A 19,271-nucleotide genomic window follows, 5' to 3' on the forward strand; every position below is an offset into this window, starting at 1 on the left:
TGTGAAGACATGAAAATAGAGCGATACCTATTTTGAAAGACACCTTGCATTCCAGGTCTCATAGGCATAACAGCATGAGGCAAACACAACACAAAACCTCAAGGACTGTTTTTAGTACCAGACTTTCAGCAAATGGGAGCACACAGCAGATAATGTTTTGTAACAGCTCACAAAAGAAAATGCCAAATCAAAGGGATGGAGGGAAAATCTTCAGACTCTACCACTATTAGTTATTCCAGACTACTACCATTATTGAAGAGCACATATTTGTCTTTATTAGTTATCACTGCACTTTGGACAGAGATGCCAGAGATGCTGGTGTCTTCATGAAAATATGATTTGATTAGAACTGGAGTTAATTGTGTGTGTTTAACATTTATTTATCTTGCACGGGAGGAAAGAAGTCGAGTCCTGACAGAAACCAAGAAGTTTCATGACCTCCCCCTCCTCCCCCCCACAGGTCCTATATTCTATGAAGAAATACATCAATACAGAACTGGTACGTGACAATTAGAAGTCAGCAACATCAGCCACAGTCTGCAGATACAGGAATCAGGAGCATTGATTAGTCATGTATTTTGTATACTGAATACCAAATAACTGAATACTTAAATTTTTCCCATACATCACTTAATCACAGGTGGAATAAACCTGCTTTTCTGGATGGTTTAGAGAAGACACAAAATTTTGTAAATTGTGGCTTCACACTACATAGTTGTGCCAAAATAACGTTTTGAAAGGATTGTGTGTTGAACACTCTTGATATCCCAAACCAGACAGGGAAGAAGACCTAAAAAAGTTACTGACAAAGATGTTCTACCCACTCCTACCTTATTGTTTCTATTGAGCTAGAGAGTATTTTCAAGTGCAGAAATTCTAGGTTAGTTTTGTGCACAGAGCTAGATTTAAGAGAAATCAGAAAAAAAAATGTGGCTGCCTCCAAAAGTCTATAAAACCAAATGAAGTATGAAATATCCAATGAAACCACAAGTGACAGATCTGCGTACATTATTTGAAGACTTGGTTTTGTGTGTCTGTTTGATTCATTTACGCACATTCTTGAAGTGAAGCTCAACACAACACTCCAAACGCAGAGTCACAATCTGACTCCAGGAATGATTATCTCACATTTCTAAAAAGTTCTGTTAGTGTGCGGTAAGAACAGGGAACAATCAGACAAATTGCCTGTGTTTTAGCTGGATTCATCAGGCAGCTCTGGACGAGGTAAATGAACCACAGCAATAAAATGCAGCTGCAGAGAGGACTTAAGAACAGACCACTACAGAATTAATATGACTTCAGAGTAACTTTTTAATCCCAATTAAAAGTGCATCATAAATAGCTTTTGTCTAATCAGATATTCAGAATTTTACAACAAAGTTAAGGACTACAGTACCAAAACTTAGGAAGAAATACTTTATTTTCTTAGCTACTGTTCGGAAAGCCCTGAGGAAACTGATCCCCAAATCCCTAAGAGATCTGCAGCAGAGAAGCTGATAAGCACTCTGTGCAGACAACTCTCGGTAGTACTTGGTAGTACTTGGTAGAAAACGAGGCACAACATACCTAGGCAGCTTGCTCAGGTCACACCTCAACACCACATGAATTCCATGTATTCTTCCCTTTTGGCAGCTACTACAAAGAGAGACACGATTCTCCCTGGCAAGTATCCCGCTATTGTACAGGTAACAGTTTTTGCTAGCATGTAAGGTCAGACACCTGTTATTCATCAGAAGTCACAAAAACACTGTTTCACTGCTGGAAAAAATGGGAACAGCATGACTAGTAAGGCTTCAAACACAGCAGCCATAAATCCCTCAGTCACTCAGCATACAAAGTTACAAATGAACAAAGCTACTAGCGCTTTTTTTTTTCTTTTTTCTTTTTTTTTTTTTTTAAACAAAGAACAAGCTCAACAGACTTTAATTCAAATACATTTATAATAAGTAAACGTTTCAAAATCAAAATTGGAGGGAGTGGACTGAAACACCCAGACATTCTTGCTTTGCTCTCCACCCTCCTAGAGAAGGAATGGTTACTTTTCATAGCAGTTTGATCAGTACAAAAGACTCCCACAAACTAAAAGCTTTTGTCTTAGTTAGGTGTTAGCTATGTAGTAAAATTACATTCAAGAAGTCCTTGTACCAATTTGGTGTTTTTCAAGTACCTGACAGCTGGTCCTTTTACAGATAACAAACAGCCCCTTTTGGCATGCAGTGTTAAATCAAAATCCATCTCTCCCAGCTCACAGATAAACTGAGAATCCTATTTAGATGAACTCTACTAGCTGACTCAGGTATTAATGTTAACTTCCCTAAAATGAAAACATTATGAAAGACTTATTTCCTGTTTAGCAGTATCACATCTCCTACTGATAGATTTGGGTTGTGCTACTGATCACTTAGACAACATACACCTAAGAAATTTTAGAAGAATAAAATCTGAATAACTAAAATACACACTATCTGGAAAAATATCACAGATGTATAAGAATAAAAAAAATTAAAGGCTTTAGTACATTTTGTTGTTTTGTGCAGATAATATTTTTACAAACTATGGCCAATCAACAAAGAAATTAAATACAAATGTTTCAGTCTTTTTAGGTCTTTTTTTCAAGACACTTTACTTGTATGTTGAGCTTAAGTAGTAGTTAAGTAGTTAATTCACTGATAAACAAAATCAGCAGAAAATATTTTTTTAGTTGTACCACTAAATCATTAAAATCATTAATATCATTAGTTGTACAGGAGTTCAGTGCTGTACCACTAGTAATATTTTTTTCCTGGTTACTGTAGAGGTAAATTTGTAATCCAAGTATTTGGACTACAATGGTAGAAAAATCAACTATCCCCATGTTGTGTTCAGGTAACGTTGCACAGAACAGCTTGAGATTAAATTTACATTTGTTTTTATTCCTAGTATTGTGATGATGGGCAAAATTAACTTTAAAAGTAAACATGTATTTAAAAAAAGTTTGTTAACATTTTATGATGACTAAACAAAATAAATGATAAGTAGGTATGAAGAAGTAAGATTCAAAACTCTCTAATCAGAGTTTATTTTCAATAGTTATGAGTGTCATTTTTTTTACATTGGAATAAATCAATAGTTTGCTTGGTATCTCAAGTTTCAAACTTCTCTTCCTTATAAAGTGAATAAATCCCCAAAAGTCCTTACTTAACAGAAATGTCTTGAACACTACAATCTACTCAAGAGCAACAGAACACTTACAGCTGTACTACAAAAGCTGGTTCAACAAAGTTGGGAAGGTGAAATTTGATTTGATAAAGTCTCAATGCAGCAGACAAAAAGGAAGCTTGCATTTTGTTTGCTGGCAGAAAAAGGATATTCAATTCACTAGAGTGCATATAACAAAACCAAACATGCAATCTATTGCTTTTAAAACTTTTACTGCAAGATAACATTAAGAGAACAGTAATTAGATATCTATATTTTTTCCCAAAGAGAAAATATGTAAACAGGATAATAATTTTTTTTCTGTATGTATATAGTTTCTCAGATCATTTCAGGGGAACAAAGGAGGGAGTGGTGTTTGTCAATAATCAGGACACTTTTAACTGTCATGGGTTTTCATTGAAAAAAAAAAGCCAACACTGTTCTAATTCAACATTAGACAAAAATACTGTGTTTCCCGCACTACTTTGACACAGCTGAAGAAAAAAACCCGAATACCCCTATTTTGGCATTCAGGATTACATTTGCTCAGATCTTTTAGATTTCACAAAGCTGCTATGCAGTGTTGCCATGAAATACAGACTGTAAATCTAAGTAGCATAGGCTACTTCCAATGTCAAAACTAAGTGGAAAGGAACATGAAGCAGTGCATTACACTACATTCCTGGAACTAGTACAGTAAGAGTGAAAACCTAGAAAAAGTTAACCTATGGTTTATAGAAGGAATTAATTAGCTGCACAAGCTGATTTTTTGGTTGTATATATATATTTTTTACACTGTGCGATTTTCTGCATCTGCTAATTTAAAACAGACATTTTAAACTTGTTGCTTTCTTTGCTTTGTTGCCTATGTTCTCCCTTCCACCCACCCCCTATATGCCACACACCAAGCATTATGAATATAAGCCCAAATATCCTAGACAATCCAGTGAACAGAGTTAGTGTAATGCACTGGTGTGAGGTGTGAAACAGAAAAAAATTTCTCTCAGTCTTCATCGAAGTTCTGCTGTAGAAGGAAGTTGGCAGCCAGGTTTTCATTCTTCTCACAAGCGAAATATGCCTGTATCACAAGTCCTTCAGGAAATCCTAATGCCTTTAACTGAAGAAAAGAAACATATTTAGGAAGTACATTCCGCGTGTTAGGCTTCTCTGTAAATCTAGTGTTTTGAGATGTTACTAAAGTAACACCTTCTTAAAATAACATTGCAGCCTAGCTCAATGCAGATTTAGAGAGTAAAAAAAAAAGGTGCTGCCTCTGCCTTTAGTAAAGAGGATCCTCACTTGAAAAAGTGATTGGATTAAGTCTAATGTAGCACCATAAAAATTGTCACTTCTTTAGTGACACAGTAAGTCTAAAACAGACCCAGGTCACAGTAATGTCAAGAAGTAAGGGTACATTGCACTGCTGCAGAAAAAAAAACCCTCATTTTTTTCATTAAAATGCTCATTTTAAACAATTATACAAAGCTCCAAAACACTTATAACAAAAAATTACCTGGAACAAAAGCTCCCAGCCTGTAATTTTTAGTAGGTTGTGCAGCACATCACATTCAGCCATATTTTCAATTATTTATCTTTAAAAAGTTAACTACACATTGCAGCCAAGACAAGTTAGCTAGAGCAATCTAGTTTTCAGAAGTCATGAAATTAGTTAATTTCTGAAACACAGTGACAACAGGGCATTAAAATATCAGAGAAGAACTTATTTCTGTGCCAAGGGTTTAACCAGCACTTAGGGGCATTCAGCAAATTAATTCTTGTTTTAGCCAAAGGCAAGTACCCTCCACTATTTGGAGATTTTCTTAAAATCCTCACAGGACCTGCAAGGCATTTCATGTATGAGGCAGGTTAAATAACTGTGACAAAAACTATGTCCTGTTATCACTCACCAGCCACTCTTCGATTTTATTTCAGGCTCACAAACAGCATGGAGTGCAATACTAAGACCCTTAAATTTTGAGGTTTGTATTTCATGGAAAGAAAGAAGTGTATGGACCTCTACTGGGTTTTAGAACATGTTGTAGAGGTAATGAAGCTCTACTGCATAAAATGGCTTTAAAAGGAAATGCAACAGACTAGAGAAGATGACAGTACAAATATATAAAGAAGTACAAATAATTATATTAAACTGATTTTATTAATTACCAATTTCCCCAAGATCTAGAGAACTGACACGTATATTCAAATAGATATCTTCTAATGATCCTTACAGAAACTTTTATTTTCTCAGATGAAAAAGCATTGTCTTTGGGCTATCAAACCACTACCACAGTATGACAAAAGTCTTGCAATTTGGCCTGAGAAAAATCTCAGAGGCATTGCCATTTATGCAAATCCATATTTAGTCAATTACACAGTACTTACAAATGCAATATACCACCCCAGAGTATATTTTCATGCTTACCAGTAGTTTTAGAAAACTATGATCAACTAATTGTCATGGACGGACACATAACTGGGTAAAATTTTGACTTCCAACTAATCTAACTGAACTGTGAGTGTTCTTACTTTCCAAGTACTTTGCAAACAGTGCTCAAGCAGCCAGATCTTTCTACATGGAATCCTGTCATAGCACGATGTAGAACAGTACTGGCTGAGGTTTCTGCAAGCGGAATTACTTCCTTAATAATTCCTGAGGGAAACCCATTCCAACATCAATTATCACAGGATGGTCTCTGATCACTTAAAATGCTCTGTCTCTTCTCAGATCAGAGACCATCCTGTCTCTGACAAAAGATTTCCTTCTTAAGACAGATTTGAGATATTTTAGACTCAACTGCTATAAAGCAGGAAGAGATGTGATTTGAAACAAGGCTACAACAGCTATGAAATGCTAAGTATGACAATACTAAATATGATTTAGAACTACATGAGCTATATTAATATGACCTAAACAAAGTTTAAGTTAGGTATGTCTTAAGCATGCACTGGAGTCAACACACTACAGCAACAAGAATTTCAAAGAAGAAAGGCAATTTCAAAGAAAGGCTCACCCTCTCTATAGCTTCTTTTTCCTGAGGTGTTACTTGAATGTAGTTCATATGAGCATTCCCAGCATCTGCTATTCCTCCAGTGCTGGCACCATCATCACTGCCACTTAAACCTTGGCGAGACTCTAGGACTGGCTCATTCAACATATGAATAAAATGTTCCTGGTGCTGGCTTATTTGCTGTGATGCACAGAACAATAAAAGAAACACATATATTTAAATAACTGATGTTAAGAATGCCAACAGACAAGTAAAGGTATTTATTTGCAGAGAATAAAGTCAAAGGTATGTGTAAAAAGTGCACAGAAAAAACCTGTTAAATCTAGTCATAACAAATGCAATTTTTATGTTTCAATTCAACTGCAGTGATTCTTTCCTCTTCCTCACCCCCTCTGCACCTCTTACAAAGTCTTAAATTTGTATCCAATGTCATAGAAAATACATTCTGTACAGCAATAACTGCTGAAAAGCCAACAACAAAATGTTGTAACTGCCAGTAACATATTATCCCAGACAACACCAACATATGACTCTCTTCTAAAGCTAAATCAGAATTAGCAAGCATTATTTTCTTGTTTTAAGATCCACCTGCAGTAGCTGCGGGTTTTCCCGTCCAATTTGCTGAAGCAATGCTGGCAGCAGAGAAGGATTTTGCTGGATAATTTGTCTCATCTGCTGGAACTGAGGCTGATTTCGTAAAAACTCAAGTGGATGTCCTGAAAAAAAGATCAGTGAAATAATATGTTTTTTTAAAAGTTACTGAGAATCTTAATAAAATGCATGCCTACACTGTAATTGGAGAAAGAAACAGGACATGAAAAGGGGTAAATACACCACTCACTGACAAACACAAAAATTTGCTTCCTCACTCTAGCTTTAGCAAAACTTTTTTATTCTAAGGTTAAACAACGCATTTCCTTTTCACCCAGTCTTCTCATAAGATCCAACAGCCTTGTCCTTATCTCCAACACTTTCCTCTGGATGTCTCATCTCTGGTTAATCTCAATCAGACACATCTGCCCAATCCACTGTCTGGTCTCTTGTATCTTGAGCATTATTTCTACCACAGCCTAAAAAAAGACCTTTCCTACCCCTTCATTAGGCTCCTTTCATGTATTTATCTATCTCCCTCTAAGAGGGAGCTAAATACATGATAAATACCCTTCTCTTCAGCAGGCACCAACCACTGTCAAAGTGCTGCACTGCTGTCTCTCCAGTGCTACACTTCATGGCCTAATTTCAGGATTCACCATCGATATCCCAGCTTCTGTGTGGTAAATATTAATTTGGTCATAGTAGACAGTCACAGAGTAGAAAACCAGAGTTTAAATGAGAGAAAACACAACCCCCTCCACATCTGTGGTCTTGCACTTAAGAATCCAGAATACGGAATTAAAGAAATTGTGCAAGTTCATTGCATTTTTTGAAAACTTTGGACATGACATACAACAAGCCACTTGTCCCAAGCAAGTACCACACCTGGAATTTCCATGGTAACAGCTCTTATCCACTTCCCTCTGAACAGCTCACAAGCACCTGGAACTTAAAACTGACTGAAAAAGATATTGATTAAGTGTACATTGTTTATCACATCTTCTCAACTACAGCCTTTCTTACCTCCTAGTGAACTAGTAGTCGTGGGTATAGTTGCTACTGCTGCTGCCACTGCTGAAGACTGAGACGCACCAGTGCTTGGTGGTTGAGGGGGATCAGCCACAGCCTGATTATCTCCTGGAATACCCTAAAGCCACAGTTCACATCATTACCCACAGAATGCGAACAGATATGTTTCAACTGCATGCAGTATTTGGGTTTCAGAATGAAGGGGAAAAAAAACCCCTTCCTTAATGTTTTCACTGTAAATACAAGGCAAGATCCTGTCAGTTATGCATTTATAACTGACAGAGAACACTATGAAAAGATTAATTTTCTTTTTTGGCAAGAAAAGAAAGTGTGTGGTCTATATAAAAAGGCAGTAGAACACGCCCTGCATCACAAAGCAAACTTTGCTGAATAAAAAAATACTTGTTTTGAATCCTGTTTAAAGATATTTGATATGAGTGAAAAAGTTAGACTAAATATACTGTTGCACTACGTTATACTGTTGTCCAAAAGTGACATTACAGCAACAAATTACAGTACAAAATGCAAACTAAGATTAACAATTCCACACAACTGGCAAGGAACTGAGAAGAGATATAAGGACACAGCTCTTGGGACTCCTTTCCTCAATGAAAAGCTGTCATTTACTGTATCTGAGAGGTGAAAAGGTCTGTATGCCACCCAGCTTTAGCAGTTTGAAAAAAATGTTAACTTGCTGTTGGGGGTTAGATTTGGTTTTGGTTTTTTTTTCCCTCTTCTCACAGAATTTTTTCCCATAAGTTTCCAAGAAGCCTTAATGACTACTTAGTCAGAACAAAAAGAGTGCTTGAGGGATATAGCAGCACGAAGCTACACCTATTGTTTTTGAGTCCCTGGGAGTGTCCCGCAGAGGTGAGAGATGATGAGCTTTGGGAAAGGCAAAAAAGACAGATCGGGGGGAGGGGGAGGCTCTCTTGCTCTCAGCGCCGAGGAGGACGGTCAGGCTGCCCTCTGCCTCTGCCTCGTCCTGGGAAATCTATCGTCATCTGCTGTGTACCCGGGAATCCTGAACTCGTTTTCTCCAGCCTCTCCCACCACCGCCGCTGCTTCCTCGGACCTTTGAGGCTCTCCTGCTACTCTGTAGCCCTGCACTGCCCAGCCCTGCCGGGACACCCCTGCTGCTCCAGCTGCCAGCGCAGAGCTCCTCATCTCATCCACCAGCCCGGGACTTTTCCTTCCTTCCAGTTCGGCCTCTCGGAGTCCTGCAGGGGCACCCAGATCAAACTGCTCTGGGCTTTTGTAAAAGAAAGCCCTCAAGGTTCTTGGTTCTGTTTATTATTGATGCTGTAGTTGTTGTTTGTTTGTCGTTTTGTCATATATACTAGTAAAGAACTGTTATTCCTACCCCCATACCTCTGCCTGAAAGCTCCTTTAATTTTCCTTTTAATTGGAATAATTTGGAGGGAGGGGATTTGAATTCTCCATCTCTAGGGAGGTCCTGCCCCTTCCTAGCAGATATCTGTCTTTCAAACCAAGACACTTGCCTTTTGTTTATTTTCTATCTGCAAGCAACTTTATATAGGAACTGACTGCTCAGGGGGCTGAAATGGACAAAACTAAAACACAATATTATAATAAACTAGAATGTAGGTTATACAATCATGATACCTCATCTATTACTTTTCTCCTGCATGGAAATCCTTCAAGTTTCCTACCCTAACCCTCTAACCCTGCCTTCCTAACTGTCACTGAAGTCCTGCACCAAGTCCGTCCTTTCAATCTACCTTTCTGAAGCCTGGAAACTTGCTCATGGGAGAGACACAAAGAATATTACAACAAACCCTGTTGGAACAACCCAGAGAAGTTACCCAAATGAGGGTCATCCTTGTGTTAAGGAACCACAAAATGCAAGGAACTGGGTAGGTGGAAATATTACAGAACTACAGGGTAACCAGACAATGAAGAGGTTTGTGAAGCCTACCATAAAAATCACTGGTAGGTAATGTAGATTAAAAGTCCTGCTGTAACATGATCTTCACATGGTATGTTCATCATTACACCTGAACAAAAAGGACAAATATACAGCTAATATAGAGGGCACATTTACAAAGGGAGAACTGGACAGTGCTCCAAGCAAAGCCTTACCTGCTTATTAAGAAGCACATCAAGATATAAATCTCCTGATCATCAAGTGCACATTTAAGCCACCCAGGGGAATAAATACTACAAGATTTCGCTATCACACACTTCATTACCTTCACATGCCTCAGTAAACTTGCTACACATCCCTGCCTCCACTGAGGGGGAGGAAGATTCCATTCATGGTATAATTCTGAGGTAACTCTCCCTTATCAGTGGCTTACAGAGCACTGGTTAAATACCTTTTCCATCAAATCAGTAATTTCTGGCAACTACCAAGTATAATGTAACAACTTTGGTTATTCTTACAAAATTACTGGTTGATTTCACCTATTCACAGGCATATGTCATTACTGGATTCTGTGTCCAGGTCAAACGTGCTTGTTTAAACTTTTAAGTTTGCTCTTGAATGGAAGGACTGTGTAAACTAGTTCAAACAAATTTAATTAGAAATTATTTGTCATCTTGAACATCATCTTAACTTTTGAACAAAAGCTGAAGTATCCTTGCCCAAATAACAGAGACTGTGTATACAGTTGTAATCAGACAATGCCGGTGAAGCGTATGGACCTTGTTCACACAGCAGAATAAAGCATGGTATTAAACCACACACAAGCCACTTTAAATGCAAACACTGCTTGGACAGCAAGAAAGGCCACTGTTGCCTTATGGTGGATGAAACAATTGTTTACTGCTAAACTCAGCAGTACAGCGTTTTTTAGCTGGCAGTGCTCTTTGCAGGGCAATAATCACATCAGGTCCAGCTTCTGCACAGAATAGAGAACAAAATCGTTTCAGCTGGGAGGTACTTACAATGATTATCTAGCCCCACTGACTGACCAATTCAAGACCGACTAAAAGTTAAAGCCTGTAAAGGGCATTGTCCAAATGCCTCTGAAATACTGACAGGCACAGGATGTTGGCCACCTCTCTAGGAATTACATTCAGTTGTTTGACTACACTCACACTAAAGAAATGTTCCCTAAAAACATCCAAACTAAGAGTCTGGTTAATAAAGAGATGAAAAAACTCCTTCCTAACTAGAGGTCAGGAAATCCTTGGCTGAGAGATCTGAATGTAAGTACCTCTGGAGATGAGTCTGGGCCATAGAAAAATAAAGATCATCTTTTGCAACTCCTTCTACAACCACAGGTCACAGTCACAGGATTATATCTATAATCCTCAATGATCAAGCCATGAAATTTGAAGAGCTTGCCATCTGAACCATGGACGACAAGTAGAATCTTTAGGGCTCATTTGAGGAACAGCTGCTTTAATTGGAGTTTAAGTCCTTTCCAACACCTTGCCCATGCTGTACCCAGGTTCTTTAAACTGGACAGTGTTGTTGCACTTACAGATCTCAATGCCTTAATCCTAATCTGCATATTATATAAAAAATAGTGTTGATGATAGTTTGGAAGTAATGCAGAGAGAGGGTCAAAGAATAGTGTCATCAACAGATCAGATCAATAATACCTAAAAAGAACCTTGTTCTGATGCAGCAGGAGAGTAAGGAACACCTTCAGACCCCAGAAGATCCAGAACAGTTACAAAGACCATTTACCGCAAAAGGATTCTTCTAGAAGGACAGCAAAAATTCTGCCATCTAACATGGTCTCCAAGAGCAAGATCATTTCTCCCTACTCCCTTTCCAGCCGGAAAAATAGGAAGAAAATAAGAAAACATATTTCCAGTGAAGGATAACACAAAACATAAAGGGACATCTTACAGAACAGGATGACCCATTTTATATACAGCACCTACTGAAAGACCAGAAATGAACTCATAGCAGTCAATGCATTTGGCAGACCTGACCTGTAGCTCCATCACAGGGATACTCTATCTCTATTCTGGAGTTTCTGAACAGAAATAAGCTAGAGTACGAAAATGCTGAAACTGAGTGCACAAGAATTGCACACTGTGTAGGACTGCCACACACACAGCAGGCCTAACAGTCAAGGGAGTCACTGAATTAATGGTGTATTTACAGACTAGATGAACAGTAAACTCAACTTTTTTACAAGACAAACAAATGTTTGAACTTGCAGACTTATGACAGAATTGGGAGCTACTGCATTCACCCTTGCTTGGCCTAATGCTAGTTGGGAATTAAGTTTTTCACATTCCTGTACTCAAAACATTTATTGTCAGTTTAAAATCTGAAGATTACAAAGTCTTGGGAACATTAATGTAAGCAGGAAGCATGCCAGGGACTTGTAGTTGTAACCACCAAAGGAAAACTTCATTAACAAAATTAAAGTTTTATAACAGGAGGGTAAAGATGCCAGATTTCTTATCAATCAATCAGAAATTGAATCCACATGTATTTTGCAAGGATTAGGTCAAGCTATCTGGTTGCCAGATTTTAATAAAGTTCAGATCTGCTAAAAGGAAAAACTTCATTGGGGAAAAATAGTATGCCAGAGTGAAAATTAAATGTACTGGAAATACTGATTAAGCAACAAAATCAGACACTCTATGGTGGTTACAATTCACCTGTCAGATTAAAGTATACAACAAGAAATAAGCCAAAAAGCCCCTAAAACAACTCCCAGGGTTTTAATTAAAGTCAAATTACTCTTCTATTTCCTCTCATGCCAGTGAAGTTTGTTTAACCCTTAAAGCTTTATTTATCAAATGAAAATTGTTTCTTCTCTAAAACACTGCTGAAATGAAAACATCAGTTAAATTAAACACAATTTAAAGAAAAACTCTCTCAAACCTTTCTGTTTGGAAAGTAAATTAAGAACACTGTGCGTTATTAGCAAGAACAGTGGACTGGAACCTAAGGAATGGGGATGACAGACATACAAAAGTACAATTAATCAACTAATGCTGTCACTAAGAGGTGACATGAAATCACTGAGGCAACCATTGGCAGTTAAAGCTATCACTGTAACTGGACATACTTTACAGACATATCCATATCAATCAACAAAAAATGAAAGCAAAAGTGGTAAAAGTGGTTAGGGATTACTTCAGTGTTTTCTAGACCACATCATGTCTGTCAAAATTTTGATCTCATCTTTCCAGAGGGCAAACGTCACTCTCAGTGACTGAGTAATGTTGTAACTAACACCAAAACCAAAGCGAAAGGTATTACATGGAAAACAAAAACTCAAAAAACAAGGTGCAGGAAAGGTAAGTGCTCACCATCAGAAGGTATTCCACTGCTCTGTCAGGATTGTTGAAGCTGGCCCTCAGTGCTGCAATCACCTGCTCCCGCTCGTAGCCCATGGACATGATCTCAGTCACCATGTTCTCATAGGACTGACCAGTCACTAGAAGTGACAGGACCATCATTTAAAGGAATGAGATTAAAATAATCACAAACACACAAAAGTTTCAGTGGATAAGTGGAATTTCTACCTGGATTTCAGTTGTTCATTGAAAAAAGTATATCATATTAAATGTGCCGTGGTTCTGTGGCTTTAATTCCAAAGATATTCAGTCGTTTCTTTATGAATTTGATTGGAAATAGTGGAGGGTAATGCAGAAAATGTCAACTTCTCCTGACAAAAGCAGTACTTGTGATACTTCTGTACTTGTAATTGAAATAATGTTCTCTCTTCAGTGTTTTCATTTAAGGTCAAGAGCATCCTCACAGCTAATATTCAGTTCCTGATGTAATCAAGAGAAGTCTCCTGCAGCTTACATTTGGAAATGTATTAATTTGAAATCTGCCTGTCAAATTATTAGTCATTGTGGATTTTCCAAATAAAGACTTCCTGCTGTTGTTAGACAGATGACAATTAGTGATGACCATTATATTGCTATATATATTGCTATGCTCTGGTGATGATGATCAAAGTAATTTAATCAACTTAACATGGACAAACTCAAGCCATGCAGAAGACTTAAAAGTTGTATTTAGGAAAGTCACTCAAGACTTCAGTGCAGGTTCAGGAAACCAAGTTCTCATTTAATTCTTATCTCACTCAATTTAATGTTTGACTAGACATCTATCACATAAAATCCCCCACCTTTTACAGCAAAAATAGATGAAAACTGTCCCACACCTGCAGCAACCAAAACAAAAAGTACACATACTATATATGGAGCCATTTAAGGGCAACTGTTCACTACACTAATGTTACTGCAAGGCAGATTATTATCTCTTTTCATAATACATTTAATTTTACTGCCTCAAAAGCAGACAGCAAGTACAACAATTTAAAAAAAGCTAACTATTCTATTATACATTGTAATTGCGTAAAACTTCAAGATTATCTTCCTGAGAAAAAAATACAAACAAACACAGGCATCTCCTTCCTGAGACCATCTCCTTCCTTAGACAAAGGTATTCCTGATCTCAGTGACATCCTACTACTGACTGACTGCAACTAACAAGTTAGTGACAGGAAAGTAACAGTCATCACAAAAAACAACTGATTAACAATAGTACAAAAAAAAAGAAACCCAAAAAACCCAATAAAACCCCCAAACAAACAACAACAACAAAGAAACAAATAAAAGAGCTACTCTGTTAAGGCAAGTAAGTCATAATTAAAAGAACCAAAGAAAACATGATGTTTTATTCCCTTAGGGAGGTGTTTAATTCAAGCCAACATTAATACAACCCCACTGCCTGTTTCTTAATGTGTGCTTCTAAATCATCAGTGGGTGTATGACTTAGGGCAGTATACTCAAGAACAAACAACAGAACAACAGCCAAGGGTACTTGAGCATTATCCATAAATAAAAGATTTAAAAGCCTTGACTAATATGAGTATTTGTCATTTAGGCTTCAAAGTAATAGTGACAGCCTGAGTTTAAGGAATGGTAAGTTCTTCATGTCTTCATACAGAACTACGAGATCATTCATTTCACATTTACCTTCATTTTTTTCAGACATGAAATAAAAAAATCACCTAAACTTTGCTCTAAAGATGTGTACTTCTATACATAACTTCAGGGAAGCAAAAAAGCCAAGCCAATAATTGTCCCAACATAATGATTTTGCTACTTCTGCTCACATTCTTCCTTACACAGCAGTTTATCCTTACTACTCCTAAGAAACTAACCAAGAAGACAGAACACCTGTTGATGTAATTAGTTACTACTTGAACACTTCTGTATTGCTTTTTCAGCATAAGCAAGGTAGAGATTAAAACAGTATGAGAGATTTGATACAGAAAAGAGATGCAAAAAGGCTGGCTTGCTCCACAGAGGCTGCTACCTAAGGCATAATTAAAAGCCAAAGGAAGTAAACAGAATTACTGAAAATATACATGCATGTACTCCATACAGTCTACTTCACAAGTTTATGAGAGAGATCAAGAGTAATAGTTCAGAAGTTGCACACCAGCAATGTCATGATATAGCATAAGGACTATCTGTCCTAGTGCTAGTGGAAATGTTTGAGGAAATACTGAATTGATTCTCCTCTTTGCTTTTGCCTTTCAAAGAACATTTTAAAGCTGGGTTAGCTCTCAAATCCAGTTCATCACACTCCCCACCATAATTCTCATCCTACGCCCTAAACAAATCTTAGGCTGCTCCTGTGAAAGATGTGGCTGCACAAGGACTGCAAGACATGCAGATCTTCACGAAGCATACAAAGCCACATCACTTTTCAGCATTTAACTGAAAACAAGAGTTTTCAGTTTCAATCACAGAAACCAATCCCTGTTTTTAAAGCAAAGTAAATTTATTTCAGACGATGTAATTGAGAAGCCACAGCTAGAATATGTGTGGGATCCAACTTGAGATGTGAAAACATAATCCATCAATTTGAGCAAGCAAATTCACTTCAGGACACTCTTAAAGAAGAAGAATCACAGAGTTCATGACTATTGTCCATGAAAATTTTTTGGCTGACAACACTTACAGTATGCTTACTCAGAAAATCACACTCAATATCTCTTATTTCCAAACACCTTAGGGACACATGGGTTTACTCCATCAGACACCAACCACAGAACTTCCATATAAAATGGATCATGAGGTGATGCTCCTGAAATATTTTGGGTTTTCTTCCCAATTTTGAAGATATTTGAATCAAGACCACCAGCTTCATTTAACTTGCTGATCAACCCTGTTAACAAGAGTGTTGATGATGACTTCATCTTGGCTACTAAGATATTATGAATGGTTAAGAAAGCATCTTTGGTAGCAGCAATCACTTCAGCCATTTCAGTTGTAATGTTTTTGTCGCCTGCTATCAGTATCTGTCAGCTATTTTGTATTATAAAATTTAAAACAGTATGTCACACCTAAGGTCTAAACAGCAGCTGGATAGACTGAACCTTGTAGCTACCACTAATGCGTGTAAAATGTTACTGCTGCCTCTAAATCACCCTGGGCTGCTTAATCACAGCACCTGCCTCCAACTTAGCCACACAAAAATGTAAGTGAAATTGTTTACTTGGTTGAACTCTTTGTACCAAATCGCAGCTTCATATATGAAGACAAAAGACAGAATAAAAAACTCCACCTCCTCCTTATTTCTGTGCCTGAATTTGTTACACTCCAAAACAACCCAAAAGTTTCAGCAGGAGTGAGGAGTTGTGCGTTTGTCTAGTAATATCCCAGCTACCCAAATCAGCATAAACGAGAGGCAGACCCTGGTGTTGTTTTTATTCTATCTATTCCACTGAGAAACAAAGATTATTTAAACTATCAAAATAAAAGTAAGTTGACTGTAACTACATGGAAGCATTCATTTCTCAACTCAGATAGCAGCAGATCTGGTGAATTTATCTAATCTCCATGTGTCAAAAAAGCAAAGTACTTTCAAAGCTGGAAGGAGTGAATAATAAAGGCAGCCATTTTATCAGCTCTGCACTCAGGGGTGCAAAAGTGAAAAGCACACACATATTTACATCTAGTCTTCTAGTCAAGGTACTTCAAAGAGAATAGTTGGAAGATAAATTAAAGTAAATGGGGGAAAAAAGCAGGAGTGCAAGGATCTTCTTTTTACACAATAAAAATATATAAAAGGAAATCTTCAGTAAAGTAGTTCTTGAAATTGGTTCCAAGATATCAAGTTCAGGTCTTAGAGAAGAGCACTTTGATTACAACTTTAACAATGACAGATACAGAAGAAAATGTCAACATCTGCTAATCCGACATGTTTCTGCTGCACCAAAATAATGTCTACATTAAAAAAACTCACCACTTACCAAGAGCACTTATAGCATCCTCAAAAAGATTTGATCGAGATGTATCACCTGTTGTACTGTAAGATGAAGACAAGTGCAATGGTAATTACTAAACTTTGGAAGACTTCCTGTTTAAAAAAAAAAAAAAGCAGCAGCAGCTGTAACTCTAATAGTCCCTTTTGTTTTTAAAAAAACAACAAGGCTTTCCAAAGAGCTCTCTTTTGGTCCTATAGTGAGAATAGATTTTACAAACTTACAGTGCTAGCATTTTTAACACAAGGCCAACCTTCCCCCGCTACCCCCCAGAAGTTTGGCTCTTGCCCATCTGCTCAGGGATTAGCCATCTGCTTGTTTGAATGCTTTAAAGGGTGGGAGAAAAAGGTGGATTTTCAAAAGCACACAGCAGTCTCACTAACTGCTTCCCCACAGTGACCAGTTTGACCTCAATGAGGACCCAAGGAGGTTGGTGGCAAGCATTTATTAAAATCTCAGTATACTATTTGCCCAGGAATATAAACTGCTACCACTTGCAATTACTCCATCTCAAGTTGTCAAATTTGTTAAATTACAGGATTAAAGGCTCACCTCCATGAACAGCAAGGAACACAGAGGCACAACACTAGGCAGAGGAATACCAGTTCTAATCAGCCACAGCCAAGGGTGCCCCATTCCCAGGGCTGCAAATTAAAGCATCAGCCCCTTGGTCTCAGGGTGACATGCAGAGTGGGTCAACAGGACTCCTTCAAGGGCATTACAGCCTACAGGGTGGTGCAACTCACTGTGGGGTGCCAGGAAAAATGTTGGGCGAAAATCTAGGCAAAGAACCAAAGGCAGGGAAAAGAAAGCTTAAGGCACTATGCAGAAGAAAAGCATGGGTCACGAGAGCAAGAAGAGAAGAAAAAGGGCCAATCATATGTAAGAAACACTTGCCTAGCCACACTCTGCACCTCATCACCCATCCATCCTGTCTTTTTATTAAAATCCACCTAAAAATTTATAAAGATTTTATTAAAATCCTTCTAAAAATTTTTCATAATGCAAGGTGTGCGTGTCTCTATTTTACACACACGTTCATGTGGAATTCAAATAGTTCACAGGGATAGGGAATTGTGAGCTGGAGGATCCAGACACCTGTGGAGCCAGCAACTGCTGAGACCAGACACTGTGGAAGTCTGAAGGCCAAAGACTGCAGCCAGTTCCTGAGTGAGCCCTCTGTGTGTGTGTGCATGTGCAGGCAATGGGAATCTGAGTATCAAGGACTGGAACAGGGTTGCAGGGCTCAGGCAGCCCCCATGCCCTGGTACCAAAAACTTGGTGAACTCTAAGGGGCCAGCTATCAAAACAAAAATTCATACTTTTCATTTGTGATTTGTATATATTCATTTTGCAGTAGTGGGATTTGCTCTAAATAGCCAGAGGGGAACAGGATGTGGCTGAAAAATCTTGCATGAATGCTGGGATTTTCCCTGCCTGAGCTGACTTAAGCAGCCAGACGTATATTTATAGGTATAGACATATTGTGTGTATATTTTGGGAGTACATGTTACATCTTGATAACGTGATAGACTTGAGGACATGGAGCTGCAGGAGCCTCACACTTATCAAGCTACAAGAGTTGGCATCTCCTACCAGCAAGTGAAAGATCATCAGATTGATCTGAATGTTTTCAGAAGGCACCACCAAAAATCCAACAAGGCACTTACAGAGATCTCTGTAAGATCTATGCAAGAAATAATTTGTTCCAACAAGAATGCTTTACTATTATCTGTCAGAAGTTAAGATTTACAATCAAAAAAAGATCAAAGGCAAAGCAGGAGGCCAGCTGGCCTGGCCTTGGGTCAGTAAATCTTGCCTTAGTAATTAACTTCTAAGCAAATCAGAAGCAAACAGTATTCACTGAAATCAAGCAGGTGATAATCTTAATGTACATGTTAAATTATTTTATTCCTCCCTGTTAAGTGTGTACACTGAGGCTCCCTTACTGCAGTCTTACAAAACTGCAAACTGTACATGAAAAACATGGAAAACACTATTTCAGTATAAATATTGATCTTTGAACCTACTGGACAAACTGAGCAGGGAAAAAAAGAAGAAAAAAACCCCGCTCATTACTATTTTTAACAACTAAGTTAATTTGACTGATAAATGAAACTTCACTTGCATTCCATTTCCAAGCGATACTCACTTCTCAGAACTGCAAAATTAAATCATAAATTTGTGTATTTAGTGCAAGAAGTTTGTGATGACCTTTCCAAGACATTAG

General features: G+C 37.8%; 1 protein-coding gene across 1 annotated transcript in view; it reads right to left on the bottom strand.

Moving 5' to 3' along the window:
- Window positions 1–1,287: 1,287 nt before the first annotated feature.
- Window positions 1,288–19,271, bottom strand: part of RAD23B (RAD23 homolog B, nucleotide excision repair protein) — a 36,503-nt gene continuing 18,519 nt past the window's right edge. Inside the window, exons 5-10 of the mRNA XM_063421866.1 lie at window positions 17,030–17,085; window positions 13,059–13,186; window positions 7,803–7,926; window positions 6,774–6,901; window positions 6,189–6,365; window positions 1,288–4,294 (exon numbers count right to left, since the gene is read on the bottom strand). Coding sequence (XP_063277936.1) covers window positions 4,181–4,294; window positions 6,189–6,365; window positions 6,774–6,901; window positions 7,803–7,926; window positions 13,059–13,186; window positions 17,030–17,085 — 727 coding nt within the window. The 3' untranslated portion in view covers window positions 1,288–4,180. The remainder of the gene's footprint in view (window positions 4,295–6,188; window positions 6,366–6,773; window positions 6,902–7,802; window positions 7,927–13,058; window positions 13,187–17,029; window positions 17,086–19,271) is intronic.

This window comes from Prinia subflava, chromosome Z (genome assembly GCF_021018805.1).
Source record: "Prinia subflava isolate CZ2003 ecotype Zambia chromosome Z, Cam_Psub_1.2, whole genome shotgun sequence".
NCBI classification, from domain to species: domain Eukaryota; kingdom Metazoa; phylum Chordata; class Aves; order Passeriformes; family Cisticolidae; genus Prinia; species Prinia subflava.